The sequence below is a fragment of the Dryobates pubescens genome, chromosome 33 (assembly GCF_014839835.1).
Source record: "Dryobates pubescens isolate bDryPub1 chromosome 33, bDryPub1.pri, whole genome shotgun sequence".
Classification (NCBI taxonomy): Eukaryota; Metazoa; Chordata; class Aves; order Piciformes; family Picidae; genus Dryobates; species Dryobates pubescens.
This window is the reverse complement of record NC_071644.1, coordinates 8,981,458-9,005,647: the sequence shown is the minus strand read 5'-3', so window position 1 is coordinate 9,005,647 and position 24,190 is coordinate 8,981,458. Positions and strand designations below refer to the sequence as shown.

The following is a 24,190-nucleotide window of genomic DNA, read 5'->3' as shown; positions in this document are numbered from 1 at the left end:
CCAACCCACCCCCCCGGCTTCAGCCTCCTGTCAGGGAGTTGTGTAGCGCCAGGAGGTCTCCCCTCAGCCTCCTCCTCCCCGGGCTGAACGCCCCCAGGCTCCGCTGCGCCAGGCTGGCACAGCTCGGGCTGCCCAGCCGAGCCCTGTGCCCAGCGCCCCTGCGCAGAGCCTCCTGCCCCGGGCGGCTCTCCCAGCGCCGGCTCTCTGCTTCTCCCTGCCGGAGGCTCTGCCGCAGGGGCCGGCGGCAGCTGAGCCTCCCTCCCCTCCCGGCTGGGCTGAGCTCTGCGCTTGGCTCTGCCCCAGGCTGTCCCCAGGGCTTCCACGGCGCCGGCTGCCAGCAGCGCTGCGACTGCGGGCACGGAGCCGGCTGCGACCCAGCCAGCGGCCGCTGCCAGTGCCCCCCGGGGCGGGCCGGAGAGCGCTGCCAGACAGGTACCACCTCCCCCTCCTGCCGCTGCCCGGGGGCTGGGGAGCGGCCCCGCAGCCGCACTGCTGTCTCACCTCTCCCCCAGGCTGCCGGGAAGGGACCTACGGCCCGGGATGCCAGCAGCTCTGCGACTGCCCTGCCGGCGTGCCCTGCGACCCGGCCACGGGCCGCTGCCGCTGCCCCCCGGGCACGACTGGCACCCGCTGTGCCTCAGGTGAGCTGAGCCCAGCCTGGGGAGGGCACCCTGCAGGCTGGCAGCCCGGGCCTGGAGTGGCTGCAGAGCCTCTCTCGTTGGAGCTGAGCTCTCGGGGGAGGGGGTCCCAGTGTGCCCTCTGAGGGGGCATGGGGGCAGTGGTGGGCACCTCTCCAGCCTCTGCTGGGAGCCAGGTCTGGGTGCAAGTGCCCCTCTGGCCTCCAGGGCAATGAGCACCAGAGCCCAAAGGCAGGATCAGAGCCCCAGAACCACTGTGGCTGCTGCAGACCTTGAGGAGGAGCCAGCCCTGGGGCTGGGGGCTAGGCCGTGGCACCACAGCTCTGCCTGGGCATTCAACCCCCTCCCTGGGCAGCCTGTGCCAGTCTGAGAACCCTTTCAGCCAAGAGGTTTCTTCTGACACCTTGCTGGGCTTGGGCTGCTCTGATGCCCTCTGGCACCAGAGCTCAGGAGCAGGGGGGGAGGCAAACAGCTCTCTGCCTGGCCTCTGCCAGCTGTGCCAGCTGCCCAGCAGGAGGTGGCCGAGTTTCTGCAGCCACCTCAGCCTCTCCCTGCCTTGCCCCCAGCCTGCCAGCCAGGCCAGTATGGCCCAGACTGCAGCCTGCCCTGCCAGTGTGCCCCCAGCAGCTCCTACTGCGATGCCCAGACCGGGCACTGCCGCTGCCTCCACGGGCACACAGGACCCACCTGTCGGGAAGGTAAGGTGTGGGCACGGTGCCACAGATGCTGGGGGAAGCCTGCTGTGCCCAGGGGGTGGCTTGTGCCCTGCTGGGGGCAGCTTGGGTGGTGGCACCAGCCCCTGAAAGCAGAGCCCAGGGCAGCTCCTGCCCTTGCTTCGTGGGTCACAGATTCAGAGCATGAAGCTGCTGGGGTGGAAGGGACCCCAAAGGTTACCCAGTTCCACTGCTGCATGCTGGCAGTGCTGGGACCCCCCCACCCCAGCTGTGCCCCTGGTGACACCAGGACACAGAGCCCACACCTGCCTGGGCCCCCTGGGACACAATTAACCCCCCCTGGGCAAGGTGGGAGCAGCACACAGCCCAGCTCTGCCCAGAGCATGCCTGGCCCTGCTGGCTCAGAGCCTGGGTGCTGTGGGGAGGGGTGGCAGGGTGCTCTGACTTGCTTTGCAGGTGGCACAGCTGGGCTGGCAGCAGCTGAGCACCGCTCCTGGGGCCCAGGTCAGCAGCAGCCCCCAAGCAGTGCTGCACTGCACACCCTGGCTGCAGGCAGCAGCCCCCAAGCAGTGCTGCACTGCACACCCTGGCTGCAGGCAGCAGCCCCCAGCTGCTGAAGCAGGAGAGCAGAGCCTGGCTCCCAGCTCCTGCCCTGCCTCAGGGCTGTCAGCCCTGCAGCAGCTGCTCTGCTGAGCCCTCAGCACTGACCTCTGCTGCTTGCCCTCCCCAGGGGTGCAGCCTGCAGCCCCTACCAGCTCACCTCCACCCTGGCCAGCCCAGCCCTAGGTCCTGCAGCTCCCTCAGCACGACCAAGCAGCCACCTGCCGAAGCCAGCAACGAGCTACCCAGCAAGCTTGGAGCCCCAGCAGCAGCTGCCCTCTGCCACCAGCCCAGGAGGCTGCTTTTGGGGTGGTCTGAGCGAGGCTGAAGGCCACCAGCTCACTGCAGCAGCACAGGCTGGCTTCCAGGCATGCCAGGAGGGCAAAGGTGCCAACCCTGCTGCCCAGCCTGGGCCAGCAGCAGGAGGAACAGCTCAGAAGTGCTCAGCCCTGGCCAGCAGGCAGTGGCTCACTGCTGGCCTTCATCTTCTGGGTGCTGGGCTTGGGGAGGGGGCTGGAAGGATGCTCCAGGAGAGGTATTTATGCAGCAGTATTTATGGGAAGCTGTGCAGCAGCAGGCTCAGAAGTGCTGGGGGGCTGTGCCCTGCCCCCCTCTGGCACTGCCACCTCCCTGGAGTTCTCTTGAGCTGCCAATGGCCTTTTACTGTCGAGGAGCAGCTGCTGGGGGGGCAAGGAGGGAGCTGAGGGCAGCAGGGGCTGGGCTCTCACACCAGGAGCACACCAGCCCCCAGCCTGGGCAGCCCCCAGCCTGGGCAGCCCCAGGTGGAAGAGGGGAAGGTGCTGTGTGGAGACCCCAAGCTCCCTCAGGAGCTGCTCAGCACCAGTCCCTGCTCCAGCCCCAGCACTGGACCCTGCACTGCTCCAGCTGCCTGCAGGGGCTGGGGAGGGGGCTGGCTGCAGGGCTGGGAGGGGGCTGGAGCCCTGCAGCAGGCTGCCCAGGGAGGTTGTGGAGTTTCCTTCTCTGGCTGTGCTCCTGTGGGACTCAGAGGACCTTGCTCTGGACTGGAGGAGCCCTGGAGGTCCCTTCCCACCTCTACCCTTTTGTGATTCCATGATCCAGCTCCAGGCTGGGCACTGACTGCAGAGCCACAGCAAAGCCTCAGCAGAACCTGCAGCAACAAGGACCCAGCAGAGCCTGGCCAGGGCTCAGAGCTCAGCCAGGCTCTGCCAAGGGCACAGCAGCCTCCTGTGCCACCACAGCTGCTGCTGCAGCACAGCCCTGCCCAGGCACTTGGCCCTGGAAGGATTCCCACGGAGGCCAGCTGAAAAGAGGCAAAGAATTGCTCCTGCTCCTGGCAGGATGGAGCTGAACCTGTACAGAACTTGGCCTGCTCTTGGCTTCTTGCTGCCTTCCCAGCAGTGTTTGCAGCACAGCTCACCCTGGGCAAGAAGTCCTCTTCCTGGGAGGCTGCAGTGAAGGACCAAAGGCTGGCAGGAAGGTTGGATGCTGTGTGCTCGAGCACCAGGGAGCAGCAGGATGGTGCCCACGTGCCAAATGCCCCTGATCAACCCTGCCAGGCTCCAGACAATCAACCAGACCTCTGCCTTCCTTGCACCACACCAAGGCTTCTCTCTAGTGCCTTGGCTGGCCCCAGGAGCCAGCAGCCCCTCCCCACCTGTCCTTCACCTTCCAGGGCTCTGCAGGGCCCCCAGAGTGCTGCACAAAGGCCTGGGAGCTGCTGGGGACAGCCTGGGGCTGGCAGGTGATGCCAGCAGGTGATGCCACCGTGCCAGCAGGTGATGCCACCGTGCTGTGTGTCCCAGCAGCAGGCCCTGTGCCTGCTGGCACTGAGTTGCTGCCCTGCTCTGCCTCCCTGCCCCAGCAGAGCAGCAGGAGGGCTCCTGCCCCACCACAGCTCCAGGCACCTGCACAGGGCCTGCAGGGACTCTGCCTCTCTCTTGGCTGTAGCTTGGGGTGGGTTTTATTCTTCCTCCACTTTGGGTTTCCCTCTTGCTGCCTTGTGTGGCCCCCCCTGGGCCTCACCTCCTCTGGTTCAGCACTGATGAGAAGCTTTGGTTCCCCCCCAGTTCAGAGCAATAAACAACCAAGCCTCAGCCAGCCTCCCAGCCCCTGCCCCTTGAGACCTGCTGCCCCTGGCAGCTTTTCCACTCAGCCCTGCTGAAGGATGCCTGCCAAGGAGTCAGGAACCAGCAGAGGCCAGGAGGAGGGCAGCAGCAGCAGGGAGCTCTTCCCAGGGCTCAGGTGGGGGGATCCTGGCTCCCTGGCATCCACCCCACACAGAGCTGTGTGCTCAGGGACAGCAGGAGCAAGCCCCCCCCAGGGACCCACCACAAAGCTCCCTTCGGGGCAAGGAGCAGACAGTGGCTCGCTGGGATCCAAGGATTTATTGTGAAGCCAATTAACCCTTTAACAGCTTAATGAAAACACAGTGCAAGGATGCTGCCAGAGCCAGGCAGCACCTGGAGCTGCCTCCTGCCCCATCTCCTGCCACCAGCCTGGTGACAGAAGGAGCCTCCCTCAGCCCTCTTCAGCCATCACCTTCATGCTGGAGGAGAAGGCAGTGCCCTGCCCCAGGAGGGCTGAGATTTGACCTCCCCAGCAACCCTCAGCTGCCCACCCCAGGAGGAGCAGCAGCTGCAGCATTGCTCCTGCCCTGCTCACCCAGTGGGGCTTGCAAAGCACTTCCCTCTGCCCAGGGCAGCCCAGTTCTGGCCCCAGAGCTGCACCAGGCCCTGGCATCACCAGGCACAGCGAGGGAGTGGGCATCACCTCACCCTGGGGGGGCATCACCTCACCCTGGGGGGGGCAGGGCTGTGCTCAGCAGAACCAAGAGTAATTGTGGGAGGGAATAAAAGGAAAGAAGATGCAAGAGGAGGGGGAAAGGGGTTGAGGAGTGAGCTTGGCACAGATTCCAGCTGCTGAAACCCTCCTGACCCAGCTGTGCCCTCCTTGGGGCCTGGGTCTCCCACGCTGCCAGCAGGGGGCGGGGGGGGGGGGGGGGGGCAGCTGCAGCTGCTTCACAGAGCCCAGAAGGTGGCTGCAGCCTTTCCAGCCCCAGGCTGCCCCTCGGCTGCCCCTGGCAGCCTGTTCCAGGCCCCGACCGGCAGCGCAGGGCAGCAGTGCTGGGTGCCAGCCCCCACCAGCTGCTGCCACGGCCGCTGCCCAGGGCAGGAGGCTCTGCTGCCAGCCAAGGCAAAGCCAAGGAGGGAGGGAGGCTCTGCTGCTCCCTGAGGGCTCAGGCTGCGGAGCAGCGAGGCCCTGGGGCCGGGTGCTACACGTCGGTCTCCCTGCGCAGCCGCTCCATGCGCCGCACGTTGCCCTCCACGGCGCTGGGGTTGGTGATCTGCCTGGCACAGGCCCGGGGGAACCACCCCCTCTCCCCATCCCGCAGCCTCTCACCCCAGCACCAGCCTGGGGGAGCAGAGAGGGGCACACTGTGAGCCCACAGGGGCTGGAGGCAGGGGGCTGCCGCCCTGCCCGCCCCGGGGGGAAGCTTTCTGCTCTGCTCCCTCCTGAGGCCACAGAGCTCAGCCAGCCCCAGCCTGCGGGCAGCAGGCACTGCTAGGTACTGCCCCTGGCAGTGCCACCTTCCTCAGGCTCTGAGGAGCTGGCACAGCCCCAGCCAGCCCCCCAGCCCCTGCCCAGGGCTTCCTGGGAGCTTCTGAACACTGCTACCCCCCCAGGAGGTGGCTGGGACCAGGGAAGCTTTCCCCCCAGCACAGCTCCACCTCGGGTGAGCCTTCCCCAGCCCCGTGCCCCCCAGGGGCTGGCACTCACCATCCTCTTCAGCCAGCACCAGGACAACATCAGCCTGCTGCAGGGAGAGCTCATCTGCCTGCTTGGCCAGGTAGGCTCTGGTGATCTCCACTTGGCTCAGGTCTGCAGGGGACAGCAGGCACCCACTCAGGAGGCACAGCCTGGCACCCACGGCTGGCACCCACGGCTGGCACCCCTGCCCAGCAGTGTCCCCCAGCTGCCACCCCTCTGGGTCTCCACAGCAAGTCCTGCTCCAAGTCCCCTCCTCACCCTGCCCCCTCCTCCTCCAAGCAGCTGGGGAGGGGACCCCAACTCTACCCTTGGAGAGCCTGAGGCGATCCTGGAACTGCAGGGAGCCTCCAGGGCCCCTCTGGGAGGTCTGTGGTGACTGAGCCCTTCCTGGGAGGCCAAAGCTCAGGGGGTCAGGCCTGGGACCTGAGCTCTCCTCTCCATCCACACAGCACCAGCTCCTTCCCCAGCTGCAGCAGATGAGGACAGGGCAGGGCCCCCTGGCTCCAGCACCTGCCTACCTCCTCTGGGAGTGGGGTCAGGCTTTGCCTCTGCTCTGTGCATCAGGGCAGCGATCCAGCGGGCACGGTCGCTCCTGCCGGGGGGAAGGGCAGATGGCAAAGCCAGCCCTGGGGCCAGCACCCACAGGACCCAGAGCCTGGGCAGCCCCCAGCAGGAGGGAGGCTCTCCAGGGAGTTTGGAGTGGGCAAGCATCTGACCAGAGCACCGTGGCACAGCCCAGCAGCCTGCTCTGCTTCACTTAGATCAGAGGAAGGATCCAGATGGGAAACAGAAAGGGAATGTGAGAGAGAAGGCAGCAGAGCAGGGGGAGAAGCCCAGGAGGGGGACCCTGGCAGGAGGAGCAGGGAGGAGGTGGGGAGGGGACACAGGGAGCCCCGGGGGGAGGGGACACAGGGAGCCCCGCGGGGAGGGGAGCCCCCGGGGGGAGCTCCAGCTGGTCCCAGCAGCAGGAAGCAGCCCCCCGGGGAAGCCCAGCAGGCACTCACAGGGTCTCTGCCGCCAGCACCAGCTCCTCCCGCCGGCCCTCGCTGTCCCTCCGCAGCACCACCCGCAGCAGGTACCCGCCCCGGGCGCCGCCCCCGCCCTTGCCGGCCGCGGGGGGAGGGGGCTCAGGGCTCTCCAGCTTCTCCACCCCGATCTGGTCCAGCGTGGCGTAGTTCATCACCGTGTAGCTCTCCTCGCTGGGGCAAAGGTGGCCTCAGCAGGGACCCAGCCGGAGCCCCAGGGGGTGATGCTCTGGGGGCATCCCCGAGGTGACCTCCACAGCACCCCCCCCGGCCAGAAGCAAGGCCGAGGGAGGTGGAGCCGGGCGGGAGCCAGGCTGGAGCCGGGCTGGAGCCTGGCTGGAACCGGGCTGGAGCCTGGCTGGAGCCTGGCTGGAGCCGGGCGGGAGCCGGGGAGGGACTCCTCGGCAAAGCTCAGTGCAGGGAGACTCTGAGCTCCTCGACTGGAGGCCCCCAGGCCGTTCTCCAGGGACAGGAAGCCCCCCCCCGGCCTTACCTCTTCCTCCTGGTGATGATGAGGACGTCGTTGAAGAGGAAGAGGTGGCAGAGCCTGCCGGCGGCGCGGCGGAAGATGCCAGGCTCCTCCGCCTGCAGCAGCTGCAGCTCCCCGCGCTTCAGCAGCCAGCGGGACGCAGACACCAGGGGGAAGGGCTGCCAGGGGCCCACAGGCACCTGCCTCAGCAGCCCACCCCCAGCCTGCCCTCCTGGGCACCTCCTGACCCCGAGGTGGCCCCCGGGGTCAGCTGGGCTGGATGCCAGGCTCTGCTGCAGGGGGAGGCGGCCCTGCACGCGGCAGGGGGCTGGCACTGGGTGGTCCTGAGGGTCCCTGCCAGCCCAGGGCTCCCTGACAGGTCACAGACAGCTGCTCCAGCAGGGAAACAAGCAGCCAGGTGCCCCCCAGAGCACAGCAGGGGGGCACGAAGCATGGCTTCACCACAGCCTTCGGGGAGATGCCCAAGGCTGGCAGCCCTGACAGACCAACCCCTGCGCCCACCTGGAGCAAGACAGCCAGGGCAGACCACTGCCAGCCCAGCCCCCCAGGCCAAGCCTCCTCTGGGCAGGGGCAAGTCCACCCCTGTGCAGGTGAAGGCTCAGAGAGAAGCAAGGGGAGGGTTGAGAGGGACATGGAGTGAGCCAGGGCTGCTCTGCTGAGCCCCAGAAGCTGGCAGGGCAGTGCCCAGCGCCCTGTGCTTGAGCAGGGCCAAATGGTCACCACAGGCATGGAGTGGTGATGCTGCTCCTGGCTGCTGCAGCTGGTCAAGGCTGCCTGGAAGGACCAGTGACCCCCAGGGCAGGTCTGACACCCCTGGGGTGGGCTCCTCTACCAACACCCCCCAGAGGATTTCTTTCCCCCCTCCCCACTTCCTCAAGCTCACCTTCCTCTTCCCAAACTCCAGCTGCTGCTGCAGGGTGTACATCTGCTCTGTCCTCTCCATGGCTCGAGCTCCATCATTGCAGCTCTTCACCAGCTGGGGAAAGAAGAACAAGGGATATGGAGAAGGCAGAAGGCTGAGCCCAGACCCCTGCCCACCAGCACCACTGGTGCAGAGTCAGCCCTGAAGAGGGGAAACAGCCAAGACCCAACACAGGCTTCAAGCCCAGCGTGGGGAAAGGCAGCTGGAGGTTGGTCCTGCCAAGAGGTGACACAAGAGAAGGACCAAAGTGACCCCCAGAGGAAGAAAGAATCACCTGAAGAGAGGAGGTTAGGACAAGAGGGTGCACAGGTAGAGGGAGGAGAGGACCTCTGTCCTCTGCCTTCCCCAGGCAGATGTGGCAAGGCCACCCTTGGCACCCTGAGCCTCATGTGCTCCCTCCTGAGCAGCTGTCCCTCTGCCCCACCAGCCACCCAGCTTTGCTCCTGACTGGGGGGTGAGCAGGACAGGCCCCAAGCACAGATGTGGTGCTGAGGAGCATGGTTTGGCACCTGGCTGGACTTGGTGCTCTTGAAGGCCTTATCCAGCCCAAAGGACTCTGTGATGACCAGGAGCTGTTCTTCAGGACAGGAGGAAGAGTCAGCACTGCCACCTTGGTGGCTGCCAGCCCCAAGGCACATTGCCACCAGGTGGGCAGGCAAAGGGAGCTGGGACATGGTGCAAGACTTCCACCACCTCCACTGCTCCTTTGCTCCTCAGCCTTTGCTCTGCTCACTGCCTGCATCTCCACCCCACAGCAGTGCTGCAGCTGCCCAGCAGAGCTCCTGAGAGGTGAGAGCAGCAATGGAGAAGGCACCAAAGGGAAGGACAAAAGATTGGCCAGAGAGGAAAGAAGATGCCAAGGAAAAGGCAAACCCAAGACCAGGTGGAAAAGGTGAGCGAGGGAGAGGAGGCAGCAGCTGCCTGAGTGGAGACCTCTCTCAGGAACCAAGGCAGGGGAGGTAAAATGAGAGGCCAGAGCCACAGGGTGGTGGCTGGGGGGCAGGAAAGGAGGAGAGCTGGCAGCTGGGCCTCACCTTGCTGATGGCTTTCAGGGCTCTGGTGGCAGTGCTGTAGGCTGCGCTGCAGGCTTGGGTCTTCTGGCAGACAGTCTGCAAGGCCAAGGCCAGAGAGAGGCTTCAGGGACCCTGAGAGCAGGGAACTGCTCCTGCCACTGCCCTCAGCTCCCAGGGGCAGGGAAGCCCAAGCAGAAGCTGTCCCAGGCTGAGCAAACCAAAGGGCTGCACACCCCAAGCAATGCCAGGGCAGCACTCACTCACATCCAAGAGCAGAGGCAGCCGAGTTACCCTCTGCATGGGGAGGATGAGGAAGGAGATCATTGGCAGCCCTCCACACTCTGGTTTCCTCTCTATTTGTTTCAAGGTCTCTTTAAATAAGGGGTTTGTGCTCCTGGAACAGGGCAAGAAAGCTCCATCAGCTCTGGTCCTCAGCCACCAGGATTCTGCAGCAGCTTCCCCTGCTTCTGGTGCTGAGGGCAGCCTGCAGAGCTCTGAGCACAGCCTGGCTGCAGAAGGGATGGATCCACCAGCAGCATGTGCTGGAGAAGCAGCTGGAGAGGAGGAGTCCCCCAGCAGGCAGGCACAAACCCACCCTGTCCCACCTGGAGATCAAGAGCCCCCATGTGTCCCCCCATGGACATGCTGAGGGCTAGATGCTCTTCCCCAGGAGGGTGGTGAGGGCCTGCCACAGGGAGGTGGTGGAAGCCTCCTGCCTGGAGATGTTTGCAGCCAGGCTGGAGGTGGCTGTGAGCAACCTGCTGTGGTGTGAGGTGTCCCTGCCCATGGCAGGGGGTTGGGACTGGCTGAGCCTTGAGCTCCCTTCCAGCCCTGGCAGTTCTAACTCTGCTCAGAAAGGAGCCAACCTTCCTCAGGGAAAGAACCACAGGGACTGAGGGTCCTGGTCCCACCTGGCCAGTTTGCACCCCTGCAGGCCAGGGCCCCCTGGCAGGCAGCTCCATGCAAGCCCTTCTGAGCAGGCAGCAGAACTCACAGCAGCTTCTGGAGGGTCCTCTGCTGGTAGACCTCGTTGGAGCAGTAGCTGACGTAGGGGCTGAAGCGGTGGGAGGCGTGCTCCTCCACGATGTCACTGATGTCAGCCAGCAGCAGCTGCTCCTGGTGCCTCTTCTCCAAGTCCTCGAAGAAGCTGAGAAGAGAGTTCCAAACAGCCTCACTGCAGCGGCCAGGCACAGCCAGCAGAGGGATGCTCAGCAGTGTTCCCACCACAGCTTGTCCCCAGGGAGACAGAGTCCTGGATTCCTTCTGCACAGAGCAGCTGAGACACTGTGTCCCCACAGAGCCAGGGAATGCAGCTCCTGAGGCCCCCCGAGCCTTCCTCCATCCCCACACCAGATCCTTCCTCCACTTTGGCTCTCCAGGAGATGCCTTCCTGCCCCACCAAGGATGCTCCTGCCTGGCTGCAGGAAGCCAGGAGCCCTCCCCACCCCCACAGCAGTTCCCAGGGCTGCAGCCCTGCCTCTCCTGCTGCTGCTTTCCCACATGGACACAGCTCTCCAGCCAGCCCAGCTCCAGCCCCTGAGGCCTTTTGCTCCTGGGGAGGAGGGGACGAAGGCCAGGCTAGCTGCAGTCAGCACCCAAAAGGATCTCATGCTGTGGTACAAGCAGCTGCCCTGCTGTGGTGCTTGGCCAGGCTGGAGCTTGAGCTGTGGCTCCACTGGGCCCTCTCACCAGCCCCGGGCTGGCACCACCTCCACAGCAGCCCTGCACACCCAAGGGAGAGTTTCCAGGCAAACAGCAATGTCCCAGGCACAGGGCTGGCATCTCAGCCAGCTTTTGGTGCCTCAGCTGCAGGACTGACCATCACCATCACAACCTGTGATGACCCTGGGTGCCAGAGTCCCTGCCAGCAGACACCCAGGTCCCCAGCAGGTAACACTGCAGGGGCTGAGCTGCAACAGGAGGCACTGGGAGGAAGGGCAATGGCTTGGGCTGTCCCAGCACCTCCAGCAGTCCAAGGGATGGATGTTTCTGTGTGACACATGGAGCTCCAGTCTCCTGCAGGCCTGCCTGGTCCCAGCCCCACACCAGCAGCCCCCACTTGCCTGGTGCTGACTGTCAGGATGTCGCTGATGTTGGAGAAGAGGTGGTGGTGCTCAGTCTGAGTCATGGTCTCCTTCAGCTCCTCTGACCTCATGAAGTGGTACACCAGGATGCCCAGGCTGTGCATGTAGGAGAACTCAGAGGTGATGATCTCAAACATGGCCTGCAAAAAGCAAGGCACCGAAGATGGCACCAGGCAGGGAGCAAAAACTTCCTGCTTCCCTTCAGCACCCAGGGGAGCTGCCTGCTTCCCACCAGGACCTGCTGCAGGAGCTGAGCCCAGCCCTGCCCTGAGCCCTTCCTGAGGGGGGGCGGACACGGCCACGCGCGGTCCTGCCGCCCGGGGCACCTCCGAAGCTGCTCTCACCTCCTGCCGCTTGCGCTCCTCGGGGGAGATCCTCTGCAGGATGCCTGCTTCCAGCACCTGCGGGGAGAGGCCAAGCTCAGCCGCGCCGCGGGCGACCGCCCGAGCCCGGTCCCGGCTGAGCCGCGCCGCCGACGCCCGCCCGAGCCCGGTCACGGCTGAGCCGCGCCGCCGGCGCCCGCCCGAGCCCGGTCCCGGCTGAGCCGCGCCGCCGGCGCCCGCCCGAGCCCGGTCCCGGTTGAGCCGCGCCGCCGGCGCCCGCCCGAGCCCGGTCCCGGCTGAGCCGCGCCGCCGGCGCCCGCCCGAGCCCGGTCCCGGCTGAGCCGCGCCGCCGGCGCCCGCCCGAGCCCGGTCCCGGCTGAGCTGCGCCGCCGGCGCCTCCCGGCGGTCCTCGCACGCCCTCTAGTGGGAGCCGCGGCTGTGCCCGGCCCTGCACATCCCGCAAGCGGCTCCCCCGGCTCTGAACGTCCCGCAAGCATCCCCACGGCTCCAGCTCCCCCCCGCAAACACCCCACGGCTCCAGCTCCCCCCGCAAGCATCCCCACGGCTCCAGCTCCCCCCGCAAACACCCCACGGCTCCAGCTCCCCCTGCAAACACCCCACGGCTCCAGCTCCCCCCGCAAGCAGCTCCCCCCGGCGCCAGCTTCTCCATCTCACTCTCCCACCACAGCATCTCCTACAGTCCCACGGCAGGGAGCTGCTAGGACTGCCCAGAAGGAGGTTCCTCTCGCCAACAGCCAGGCAGGCAGCAGGAGCACCTGGCTTGCCCTCACCTAAGGGTGGTGAACCTCTCGCAGGCACAACCACAGCAGCTCTGCCAGCATCCCAACAAGCCTGGACAGGAGCCTGCATGCCCCAGCCAGGGCTGGAAAGCCCCAGAAGATCCCATTGCAAGGACTAACGCTGTGCAGTTCCCCACTCACAGCTCGGTCAGCAGCTCAGAGAGCTTTTCCAACACACATCCCAGGCATGGAAGTGGTCCATGGGGAGGGCAAACCCCCGCAGAGCCTGCAGGCTGGCAGCTGTCCCTACCTCGGGGAGCTGGCTCCAGGTGACCTGCGCCGGGCGGTAGCTCTGCATGACGATGGCAGCCCCCGCTGGGGATGGCTCTCCTGGGATGGGTTCCTCCAGCAGATCCTCATCTGACTCATGGCTGATGGAGTTCAGACCTCTCTCACGGATCTCCTGATACAGCCTGGGCTCTGCAGAGGCAAAAGCACGAGGTCAGCCAAGCCTCTCCATGGCTTCCCTTCCCACCACCGCTTCACCCTGGCGGCCAAGAGCCCTGCCAGGAGCACGGAGGAACCAGGGCCTGCACCCTGCCACCAGGGCTGGACTTTGCACAGCACCAGCTCAGCAGCAACCACCAAGGCAGGCTCAGCTCTCCTGTGTTTGCCCAGAGCAGGGCTGGGACTGCTCCGGCAGCTGGAGCCTCAGCACACCCAGGCAGTGGGGAAGCAGAGCTGCAGAGCTGCTCTTGCAGCTGGGGAGACACAGCCAAAAGCAACTGCCCCGGGCCAGGGACGAGCAGCAGCACCGGTGGCAAAGGGACTCCTAGGGCTTGGCTTTGCTGGCACTGCCCCAGTGCCCCACAGGGCAGAGGGAACCCTGGGGGAGGTGCTGTGGGGGGCAGCACTCACGGTCCTTGAAGGAGCCTCCACGCTTCTGCACCCGCTTGCGCCCGAAGGTTCTCTGCAAGAGCAAGAGGAGGAGGACAGGCTGCAGGTGCTGCACTTCTGCAGCCCCGGGAAGTGTCCCCTCCAGGAACGAGGAGAAGCTACCTGCAGGGCAGCAGGCACCACCCTGCTCCTCCAGCCAGGATCCTGAACTTCTGTTTGCCTTCCCGCAGTGACTCAGCTCTCACCTCCCCTTATCGGGGTCAGCCCCGAACCACTTTGTAGCTGTGCCGTCGCTGCCTCCCACGTCCACCTGCCCCACAACCCGGACTTTGCCTGCACCAAGCCTCCCTCCTCCCCGGCCCTGCTTCACCCATGTTTGTGCACAGCCACCCGAGCGCCGCCCCGGAGCCAGCCCCACCCTGCGGCCGTGCCCCCGGCCGCCGGCGCCGCCCCGCCGCAGCCTCCCCCCCAGAGCCTCCCCCCCAGAGCCATCTCAGCTATTTCCGGGCTCTCCAGGGCCCTCCAGCATCTGCTGGGGACACGCAGCCCTCCCGAGGCTCAAGTCAGGCCACCAGGCTCAGCAAGCCTGGCCAGCTCCATGCTGGGCTCACACAGCTCAACTGCCACCAGCAGCTGCAGCAAAAAGGCTCTGCAGAGCCCCTGCTCAGCTTGCCCCCAAGAGGGTCACAAAGGTGCTCAGAGGGCTTGGAGCACCCCTGCCATGGGGACAGGCTGGGAGGGTTGGGGCTGTTCAGCCTTGGAGAAGGCTCCAGGGAGACCTTAGAGCAGCTCTCCAGTACCTGAGGGGGCTCCAGGAGAGCTGGGGAGGGACTCTGGGCAAGGGCTTGGAATGACAGGATGACAAGGAGTGTGTTGAAGCTTGAGGAGGGCACATTTAGGCTGGAGACTGGGAAGAAATTCTTGCCAGGGAGGCTGGTGAGACTCCGGCACAGGCTGCCCAGGGAGGCTGTGGCTGCCTCCTGCCTGGAGGTGTTCCAGGCCAGGCTGGATGAGGCCTTGAGCAACCTGGGCTGGTGGAGGTGTCCCTGCCCAGGGCAGAGGATCGGAGCTGGCTGATCTTGAAGGTCCCTTCCAACCCAACCTATCCAATGAAGGTATGAAAGTGGGGGCTTGATGCCCACCCGAGAGCACTGGGGCGACAGCAGGTGCCCACCCACCTTGCTCCTGCCCGGGCTGCGGGCAGGCAGGGCACTGCCATCCTCTGGCAGGGGTTTCAGGGAGGAGATGCAGTTTGCAGGCTCCAGCTCCGAGTCCTTCACGGCCACTCGGTAGGACATGTTCCGCAGGTTGCGCTTGAGGGCCCCCACACCATCCTCCTCCTCCTCCTCCTCCTCGTCCTGGGGCAGGCTGGGGGCAGACACCCGCCGCGGGTCGGCGCCCAGGGGCTCCCGGCTTGGCCCAGCTGCCCCGAGGCTCCGGTGCCGGGAGGGGCTGCCCTTGCTCTTGGTGGAGACAGCCAAGCTCCTGGGGATCAGCTGCTGGGTCCCCACCTTCAGTGCAGCCGGGCTGTCGGTGCTGAGCACCACACGGCGGGGCTCAGCCTGGGGGGCACAGCCTGGTGCTGGGAGCGAGGTGGCACCGGTGGAGCTGTGCTCCCCTCGGGGGGACGTGGGGCTGGGGGGCTCCGGCCGCGGCGGGTGGCAGCGGTACTCCAGCAGCAAGGTCTCGTCCTCTGCAGAGCTGCCATGGGGGCTCCCAGACATGATGGCAGGAGGCAGAAAGCTGCATCAGACAGACAGATGGACAGGATGGTGTCTCCCGGTGGTCAGCGTGGGGCAGGGCAGGACCCAGCCTGCACTTCCCCAGGGCAGAGCCCAGCCAGCCTCACTCAGGGCACTCTCACCACCCACACACCTCCCGGGGCCACCCAGCGTGCTGGGGCTGGGCTGGTGGCTCCCAAAGCCTCTGCCTGGCTTTGGGCAGAGCGGTGCAGGATGCGGCCAGGTGCTGGGGAGCAGCCAGGTCATGAGGCAGGCACCAGGCAGGCTCACACCTGAGCGTGCAGCTGGGGCAGGCCTGGGGCACCACCAAGCTCTGCCTCTCCCCTTCTGCTGTAGCTCTGCATCTGTCCCCTCCTAACCCCCTCTGAGGACCTGGGGTGGCACCAGCGCCAGCCCTCACCTTCCTGACTCCCCCCCCGCAGGCTGAGGTGCTGTAAGAGCCCAGGGAGACCTCTCTCCACGACCCTGTGCTCCTCAAACCTTGCACCCGGCCCAAAGTGCCCTGAGGAGCAGCTCCACCCCTGCCTGAGTGCTAACCTGGGGTCAAGCTCCCTCATCACCTTCGGTGCCCCTGGGTAGCAAACACCTGAGAGAGCCTTCCGCACACGGCCTGCCCCACGGCACCGACTCTGCCTTAGCCTCCCCCCGGAGCCCCTCCTGTCCCACGGCTGCCTCCACGCTGCTCCTTTGCAAAGGCCACGACTGGGACACATTGCCCTGCACCAGTGCCTGGCAGAGGCACAAAACAGCCTCATCGACAAGATGCTGCTTGTCCTCCCCACCCTCGGACACGGACAGATGCTTCTTGGCCAAGTGTCCCGCGGACGCGCACAGCTCTGCCTTCCGCGCTTAACCCCATCCTGGCTGGGGACAAAGCCTGCCCTAAGCAGCAGCTCCTACCAGCAAGAAGCAGATCGCAGGGGCGGCTACAGCACCCCTCCAGGGCCACTGATGGAGGGGTGGACACCACCAAGAGCCTTGAACTTCCAGCCCTGGAGCTTTGCAGCCTCGGACACACAATGCTGGGACTCCGACCGGGACTCCAACCGGGACCCCCGGAGCTTCCATCCCGGTGCCAGGTAACGTGCGGAGGGGGTTGCGCTGCGGCGCCACGGTGCACGGTGGCTCACAGCCCCCGGGACATCCGAACGCGCCACCGGCACCCCCAGCCCTGCCCAGACCCCCGCGGGGGTCACCCCCGCAGCCAGAACGGAGCCTCCGGCTACTCACCGCGCTCCGCCGCCGGGATCCGCCTCCTGCCGGTGCCGGGCCCGGAGCCTCCGGGGAAGGAACCGGGCCCTGCTAGAACCCCGCCGTCCCCTTCCCTGCCGCTGCTCGTCCCGGTGCCGGTTCCGGTTGCGCCCGGGCCGGCCCACGCCCCTCGGAGCTCGGCGGGGCGGGGGCGGACGCGGGGCCGCCCCGGGGAGGTGGGACCGGGGCTGGGTCTGTCGGACGGGAGCGGGGAGTGCTGTGAACGGCCCGGGCTGTGGAGGGCACGGGAGAGCCTGGCACCGGTCTGCACCCCCGGGACGGGCGGCAGCGGGAGCCCCTCTGCTGAGACCCCTGCGCAAGGCTGCGGCCAGCTCGGCACAGCAGACAGCGACCTGCTGGAGCGGGGCTGGAGGTCACGAAGGGTGCTGGAACCCCACTGCCGTCAGGGCTGTGCCACCTGGAGAGGAAAAGGCTCCAGGGAGACCTTCTGGTGGCCTTCCAGTGCTAAAAGAGAGCTGGGGGCGGACTTCTGAGCAGGGTCTGCTGGCAGGACAAGAGGTGATGGTGTAAATCGAAAGAGGGAGATTCAGACTGGAGAGGAGGAAGAAGTTCTGTACTCTGAGGGTGGGGGGGAGCCTGGCCCGGGTTGCCCAGAGAGATGGGAGATGCCTCATCCCTGGAACCATTCCAGGTGAGGTTGTTTGCAGCTCCCAGCAAGCTGCCCCGGTTGGGGATGTCCCTGCTGGCTGCAGGGGGCTGGGCAGGGCAAGTGGACTTCAAAGTCTGTTTCAGCCCAAACCATTCCAGCATTCCATGACCGTCCCACCTCTGCCCGTGCCCAGGCCTGGCCAGCAGCAGCCCCTCCACGATCCAAAGCAGGCTGTGGCTCACTAAAGGCACAGATAAGGTTTGCTGCAGCAGCTCAGGCCTTTGGTGGCTACAGGCTGTCCCCTCCAGGTGCGTGGAGCATCCTTTTGGGACGCTTTGGTGTCACACACTCTGCTGGGACACGGAGTTACCACGGGAAAGGATCCAACCCCTCCCACTCCGTGCTCCGAGGGTCAGGCTGCTGACAGCTGCCCAGGCTCAGCAGCGCTCTGCCTGTCACTGGGAACAGACTTTTCCTTGACCTTCTCCTTTGCCCCCTGCTCTGAGTCTCTTTCCTTTCCCCTCCTCAGAGCCGGAGCCTTTCTCTGGCAGGGCCGTGGTGAATCTCAAGTGCTTTCTGGATGACAAAGTCCACTTGTCAGCAATATTCTTTTAAAAGACTCTGTTCTGCTCTCTCCGAGGCCTGCCTGACAATCACTCTATTATCACAGCTCTCTTATCCCATGGTGGGTTTTTTCCCCCCTCCCTTTCCCTCCAGGGCTAATAAGGAGAAAGGCTGGCAGCCGTCAGAGCCAGGCGCAGGGCTTCCACTCAAGGCTTGAGGCAGGACTGAAGCCCTCACACGGCAGGCTCCGGGGAAGGGCCATTATGCTGGATGTAGGACACCATCATCTGATCAGCCTGAATGACTCTTTGAAGCGCAGCCCATTCATCAGTTGGGTTAATGCCTGTTGTTAGTTCAAAGACCCTGCTTTCAAGTCATTTCTGCTCCCAGGGCCCCCGCTGAACCGGCTGACCGCTATCACTGGATGCTTCCCTCGCTGGCAGCTCTCGGGGCTGAAAGGAAATAGCCTTGACATTTGCAGAGAGCTCCCTGATGCTGCGTCCTGCCCTCCCCTCCCCAGGCACTTCTCGCTCTCCCCCGTGCCAGCTTCCCAGCCAGAGCAGAGCATCCCCAGACACAGAATCCCAGGCTACCTCTGCTTGGAAGAGACAGAATCCCAGACTGGTAGGGGCTGGAAGGGACCTCTGGAGATCATTGAGTCCAACCAACCCCTGCCAAAGCAGGATCACCCAGGGCAGGTCACACAGGAATGCACCCAGATGGGGCTTGAAAGCCTCCAGAGAAGGAGACTCCACAACCCCTCTGGGCAGCCTGCTCCAGGGCTCCATCATCCTCGCCGTAAAGAAGTTTTTCCTTCTCCTCCAAGCTCCAACCTTCAACCCAGCCTTGCAAGGCCACCACTATGCCATGTCCCTAGGCACCAAGTCCACACCACTGAAACACCTCAGCCTGTCCTCACAGCATCTTTGTCATAGAATCACAGAATTGTCAGGGTTGGAAGGGACCTCAAGGCTCATCCAGCTCCAACCCCCTGCCATGAGCAGGGACACCTCACACCACAGCAGGTTGCTCACAGCCACCTCCAGCCTGGCTGCAAACACCTCCAGGGATGAGGCTACCACCACCTCCCTGGGCAACCTGTGCCAGTGTCTCACCACCCTCACAGGGCAGAACTTCTTCCTCACATCCAATCTGAATCTCCCCACTTCTAGTTTTGCTCCTCTCACTCCCTGACACCCTCAAAAGTCCCTCCCCAGCTTTCCCGTAGCCCCCTCCAGATACTGTAAAGCCACAAGAAGGTCTCCTGGGGAGCCTTCTCCTCTCCAGACTGCACACCCCCAACTCTCTCATTCTGTCTCCATAGGAGAGGCAGCTCCAGCCCTCTGCTCACCCCCTGGCCTCACTCCAACAGCTCTGTGCCCTTCTGTTGCTGGAGACACCAGAACTGGAGGCAGCACTGGAGCAAGAGGTGAGGCCTGCCGCAGAGCCGTCGCTGAAGCTGAGCGAGCATCCAGAGGCTGAAGCCCAGGCGTGCAGCACTGCTCCTGCTCCTCCTCCTCCTCCTCCTCCCAGGACAGAAGCTCTCAGGACCACTGCTTTATAAAAGCACACAGGTTTATTGCATATCAATCTCAGGTATAAATTCCTCATAGTAGCATTGGAAAGATTACATTTGGTTTAACATTCCTATTCTACAGCATTAACCTCAAAATCAGCTTCTCCTAGGCGTGGGGTTGGGAATTTCTCTACACAAATACAGGATTCTTTAGGTCTTGGTTTTGTTTGTGGGTTTTTTTTTGGCCTTTTCTTGTCTTTTTTTTTTTTGTGTCCTTTTTTTTTTGTTTTTTTTCATCATTTTATTTATTTTATTATTTTTTTTATCACAAGCATCACCACTGAAATGGGGAGAAAATTGCCTCTCTCTCTCTCTCTTTTGTGTGTGTGTATTGTTTGAATTCATTATTTTCCTCCACTCCACCTCCTGCATTCTGCTCTCTCCCCCCCTGGCCCCCCCCCCCAAAAAAAATCCATTTTTGTCTTAGTCAATGACTGCCAACATTTCAGTTATTTGAGGGCTTGGGGCTGGTTTTTCCCCTTCCCCTCTCTCTTTGCTTGGCAGTTGGAGGCTCCCAGCCTCAGCCTCTAATCACAATATACAATAAGTGCAGCTACAGAATTTTCTTTCTTCATTTTTGCCTTTTTTTTCCTTTTTTTCTTTTTCCTTTTTTTTCCCTGTCTTTTTTTCCTCCTTTTTTCTCTTTTTTTTTCTTTCTTTTTTCTTTCTTTTTTCTTTCAATTTTTATTTATTTTTTCCTTCTTTTTTTCCTTTTTTTTCTTTCTTTTTTTTCTCCTTTCCTTTTTTCCTTTATTTTTAAAATTTTTCTTTTTTTTCTTTCTTTTTATTTCCTTTCTTTTTATTATTTCCTTTCTTTTTATTATTTCCTTTCTTTTTATTATTTCCTTTCTTTTTTCCCTTTCTTTCTTTATTTCATTTTTTTCCTTTCATTTTTTTTCCTTTCTTTCCTTCCATTTTTCCTTTCTTTTTTCCTTTTTTCCTTTCTTTTTTTATCTTTCTTTTTTCTATCTTTTTTTTTTTCCTTTCCTTTTTTTTTCCTCCTTTCTTCCTTCCTTACTTCTTTTTTATATTTCTTTCTCTCTTTTTTTTTTGTCCTTTTTATTTATTTTTTTTTTTTCCTTTTCAATGGGGATAAAAACTTCACAAACAGACAACCATAATGACTGCTAAACACAAGTCATGCACAAAGTCTCACTTTAGGAACAGAACAGAAGCAATATACAGTCGAGAGGGATCTGGACCAAGCACCATCCTCTGCTTCTCAAAGGGTTTTGTGGTTTGTGTTGGTTTTTTTTTTTCTCTTTTGTTGTTTATTTCAAACAGGCTATGAAACCCCAGACATTTACAGTCGATTTCGTTACAAAATAATCAAAACAAATAAACCCACTATACAGGTCCTAAAAAGGAGGAGAGGAAACAAAAAACGAACGACAAAACGACCCCGCCCCCACCCCCGCAAAAAAAACCCCAAACCCAAGCCCAAACCAAACCCCAAACCCCGAGCCCTAAATCAGATCTGTGGTGGGAAGGAAGGGGGCAGAGGGAAGCTGTGGCTGCGGGGGGCGGGGGGGATGCTGGCGAAGCACAACGTGGAGCGCGGGGGGGAGAGAGTCGCAGCTGCAGGCTGGGGCTGGCGGCAGGGCAGAGCCTCTCCTGCCGCCGAGAGAGAGCCAGGAGAGGGGAAAACAGCCGGGGGGGGCTTGCAGAAGGAGCTTTTGTTCACCTCTGGATTGCACATCTGGAAATCAAAGCTGCCTTGGGTTGCTCTTTTTACCTTTTTTTTTTTTTTTTAGTATTTTTTCACTTTTTTTCTTTTTCCTTTTTTCTTTTTCAGTTTTTCCTTTTTCTTCTTTTTCATTTTTTTATTTTTCAGTTTTTTCCTTTTTCCTTTTTCTCCTTTTTCATTTTTTCTTTTTCATTTTTTCTTTTGCGTTTTTTCTTTTGCATTTTTTCTTTTTTCCTTTTATTTTTTTCCTTTTATTCTTTTTTATTTTACTTTTCTTTTCATTCCTTTTTCCTTTTTTTTTCTTTTAATTCTTTCTTCATTTTCTTTTTTTTGTATTTTTTCATTCTTTTTCCTTTTTTCTCCTCATTTTTGCCTTTTGCATTTTTTCTTTTCACGATTTTAATTTTTTCTTATTTTTTTCCCATTTTTCATTCTTTTTCCCCTTTTAAATTTTTTTCTTTCTTTTCATTCTTCCATTCTTTTCTCTTCCTTTTTTCCACTTTTCCCCCTTTTCTATTATTTTTTCCTTCTTTTTCTTTTGTTTCCTTCTTTTTCTTCCTTTTCATTGTTTTGTTTCCTTTTCAGTTTTGTTTCAATTGTTTTGTTTTTCATTTTCTTCTTTTTTATACTTTCTTTTCATTCTTATTTTACTCTATTTAATTATTTTTTATTTCATTATTTTTTCTATTTAACTCTTTATTTTTATTTTAATTATATTTTTTCCTTTAAATTAATTTTCTTCTTTTAATTCACTTTTTTCCTTTTCATTTTTTGTTTCTTTTCATTCTTTTTTCTTTTCATTATTTTTTTCCTTTTCATTCTTTTTCTTCTTTTCATTTTTTTCCTTTTCATTCTTTTTTTTTCCTTTTCATTCTTTTTCTTCTTTTCAGTCATTTTTTTTCTTTTCATTCTTTTTCTTCTTTTCAGTCATTTTTTTCCTTTTCATTCTTTTTTTTTTCTTTTCATTCTTTTTCTTCTTTTCAGTCATTTTTTTTCCTTTTCATTCTTTTTCTTCTTTTCAGTCATTTTTTTTCCTTTTCATTCTTTTTCTTCTTTTCAGTCTTTTTTTTTTTTCTTTTCATTTTTTTCCCCCTCCTCCTTTTTCATTCTTTACTTCCTGCCCCCCCCAGCCTCCAAAGTGGTAATTTCAGAATTAAGGACAGAAGAAAAGAGGAACCAAAATATTAAAAAAAAAAAAAAAAAAAACAGAAAAACGAATAAAAAGTAGAAGTACTACTCCTGGAATCATCCAATAGTCACAGTTACCACTCCACACTACAGGGAAGAAGGTTCATGGCTTTGTGAACAAGCTACTGACCGGCGCCCGGCAGCGCAGGGCATGCCCCTGGGGTGCCCCTGGCTCCCCCCTGCACACTCACACACACGCAGCACAGCACAGCCCAGTGCCACTCAGCAGATCCAGACGGGCCGGGGGAGGGAGGGAGGGAGGGAAGGAAGGAAGGGGGCTCACGATCCAGTGCTTTGATGCTTGCAGAGTCCAACAGGTCCCAGGTCGTTGTGCAAGTGCCCCGGGGCCGCCCCGCGCCCGGCAGGGCTGCGGCTAAGTGCTGAGCAGGGAGCAACCAAAGCTTCCACTCCTCTGTGTCCATGCAGGCACAGGCTGGGTGGGTTGGAAGGGACCTTCAAGATCAGCCAGTTCCAACCCCCTGCCATGGGCAGGGACACCTCCCTCCAGCCCAGGTTGCTCAGGGCCTCATCCAGCCTGGCCTGGAACACCTCCAGGGAGCAGGCAGCCACAGCCTCCCTGGGCAGCCTGTGCCAGAGTCTCTCCACCCTCACTGGCAAGAATTTCTTCCTCATCTCCAGTCTCAATCTGCCCTCCTCAAGCTTCAATCCATTCCCTCTCATCCCAGCACTACAAGCCAGATGTTTCCAAGATGTGCTGGGAACATCCCATGGGAGAACCAACCAGGTGCTTCCCCCTGGTGTCTGCTGGGGGCATCCCACAGGAGGACCTGCTGCACCCACATGCTTGCCACCACCAGCTTTCAGCAGCACCCACAGGGACTGGCATCAGCATCTGGGCAAGCAAGAGAGCAGAAAAGACACACAAGAGACCTGGTTTCTCCTCCCCAGCTAGCTCAGGTGGGAAGATGTCTCATGGGAGCCAAGAGGTGCAGACCTCCCCCCCACCCACAGCGGGCAGCAAGCGGTGGCAGAACCCTCCTCAACCCCACACCCCTCAGAAGCATCCTTCAGAAGGAGGGAAGGCTTCTGCCTACAACAGCAAACCACAACCTAGGCATCTGCTAGGAGCTGCAATGGGTTTCAAGTGCAATCAAATGATAAAGAGAGGTCCAGGGAGGCTTCCTCTTTATTTATCTGAACTGTGGGGATATGAAACTTGTAATCAGTGCTAAATGAGAGGGGCTGGAGAGCCTGCAACAAACAATGGAGCTGGAGAGCCTGCAACAGACAGACTCCAGCTAGAGGAAAGGTGAAGGGAGGTGAATCAGGAAACAGGGAAAGCAAACAATCATTTCATGATTTGGATCCCCTCTGTTTCCCATGTCCTAAGCCCCTGGCTGCGCTGGGCCCTGCCTGCCCTGGCTCTTGGAGAGCCTGGGGGGCACAGAGCAGCCCTGCGAGGGGAGGTGGTGCCTGCACAAGCTCCAGCTGAGCCAGCAGCTGCTGACAAACTGCTGCTGAAGGAACAAGAGGGTGGACAGGAGGGTGAGACACCGAAGGGAAGACCACACACAGCCCAGAGAGATCCTCACAGGAACACCTGCACTGCTCAGTGCTTGGACCACAGTTTGGAGGCCAGCTGGCTGCTGCTGTCACCTCCTCACGCTGAGGAGTGTGGTGGCCACTCCAGGAGTGCTGAGCACCAGGGCAGAGCTCACAGTCACACCCAGGCCTCGTTGCAGGGAGGCAGAGAGCTCTGTGCTCCCTCAGCAGAAAGATGCTCAGGTGGATGGGTTGCAGCAGGAGCCCCAGGGCTGCAGCCTTGGTGCTGCCACGGGACAGGACTGAGCTATGTCCATGCTCAAGGCCAGGCCACCATGCTCCTGGAGCAGGGGCTGGGACCCTGCACAGTCCCAGCAGGGCAGAGCTCTTCTCCAGGCTGTGCTGGTGGTGATGGATCCCTGACCCCTGGATGAGTCTCTGTGCACCGAGGGTTGAAGCTGGCAGCAGGTCACAGCTTGCAAGCTGGAGGCTTTCCTGGGGCAGGGCATGGTGGCATCACCTGCTGGCATGGTGGCATCACCTGCCAGCCCCAGGCTGTCCCCAGCAGCTCCCAGGCCTTTGTGCAGCACTCTGGGGGCCCTGCAGAGCCCTGGAAGGTGAAGGACAGGTGGGGAGGGGCTGCTGGCTCCTGGGGGCTGCCTTCACTTCCCAACCAGCCAAGGCACTAGAGAGAAGCCTTGGTGTGGTGCAAGGAAGGCAGAGGTCTGGTTGATTGTCTGGAGCCTGGCAGGGTTGATCAGGGGCATTTGGCACGTGGGCACCATCCTGCTGCTCCCTGGTGCTCGAGCACACAGCATCCAACCTTCCTGCCAGCCTTTGGTCCTTCACTGCAGCCTCCCAGGAAGAGGACTTCTTGCCCAGGGTGAGCTGTGCTGCAAACACTGCTGGGAAG

At 60.7% G+C, this 24,190-nt stretch overlaps 2 protein-coding genes across 2 annotated transcripts in view; one reads left to right on the top strand and one right to left on the bottom strand.

The window, feature by feature from the left end:
• Positions 1-3,652, top strand: part of MEGF6 (multiple EGF like domains 6) — a 68,574-nt gene extending 64,922 nt beyond the window's left edge. The window contains exons 33-36 of the mRNA XM_054175698.1: positions 304-432; positions 513-641; positions 1,205-1,336; positions 3,567-3,652. Of these exons, the coding sequence (XP_054031673.1) occupies positions 304-432; positions 513-641; positions 1,205-1,336; positions 3,567-3,652 (476 nt within the window). The remainder of the gene's footprint in view (positions 1-303; positions 433-512; positions 642-1,204; positions 1,337-3,566) is intronic.
• A 1,513-nt stretch (positions 3,653-5,165) lies between these two features.
• ARHGEF16 (Rho guanine nucleotide exchange factor 16) lies at positions 5,166-16,235 on the bottom strand. The gene is made up of 15 exons (XM_054175817.1): positions 16,129-16,235; positions 14,335-14,899; positions 13,178-13,229; positions 12,570-12,739; positions 11,541-11,597; positions 11,176-11,336; positions 10,107-10,259; positions 9,377-9,506; positions 9,134-9,208; positions 8,061-8,153; positions 7,181-7,335; positions 6,667-6,861; positions 6,181-6,254; positions 5,672-5,773; positions 5,166-5,305 (listed from the first exon to the last, which is right to left on the bottom strand). The coding sequence occupies exons 2-15, from the start codon at positions 14,878-14,880 to the stop codon at positions 5,166-5,168; spliced, it is 2,103 nt and encodes a 700-aa protein (XP_054031792.1). The 5' UTR covers positions 14,881-14,899; positions 16,129-16,235.
• Positions 16,236-24,190: the final 7,955 nt, after the last annotated feature.

Excerpts from the sequence above, each read along its gene's own strand:
- ARHGEF16 (XM_054175817.1), bottom strand. The coding sequence starts at position 14,880 with ATGTCTGGGAGCCCCCATGGCAGCTCTGCAGAGGACGAGACCTTGCTG. Across the intron at positions 8,154-9,133 it reads CCCTGAAAGCCATCAGCAAG|CTGGTGAAGAGCTGCAATGA; the intron begins GTGAGGCCCAGC and ends TTCTTTCCCCAG. Across the intron at positions 6,255-6,666 it reads GTGCTGGCGGCAGAGACCCT|GAGCGACCGTGCCCGCTGGA; the intron begins GTGAGTGCCTGC and ends TCCCCCCGGCAG.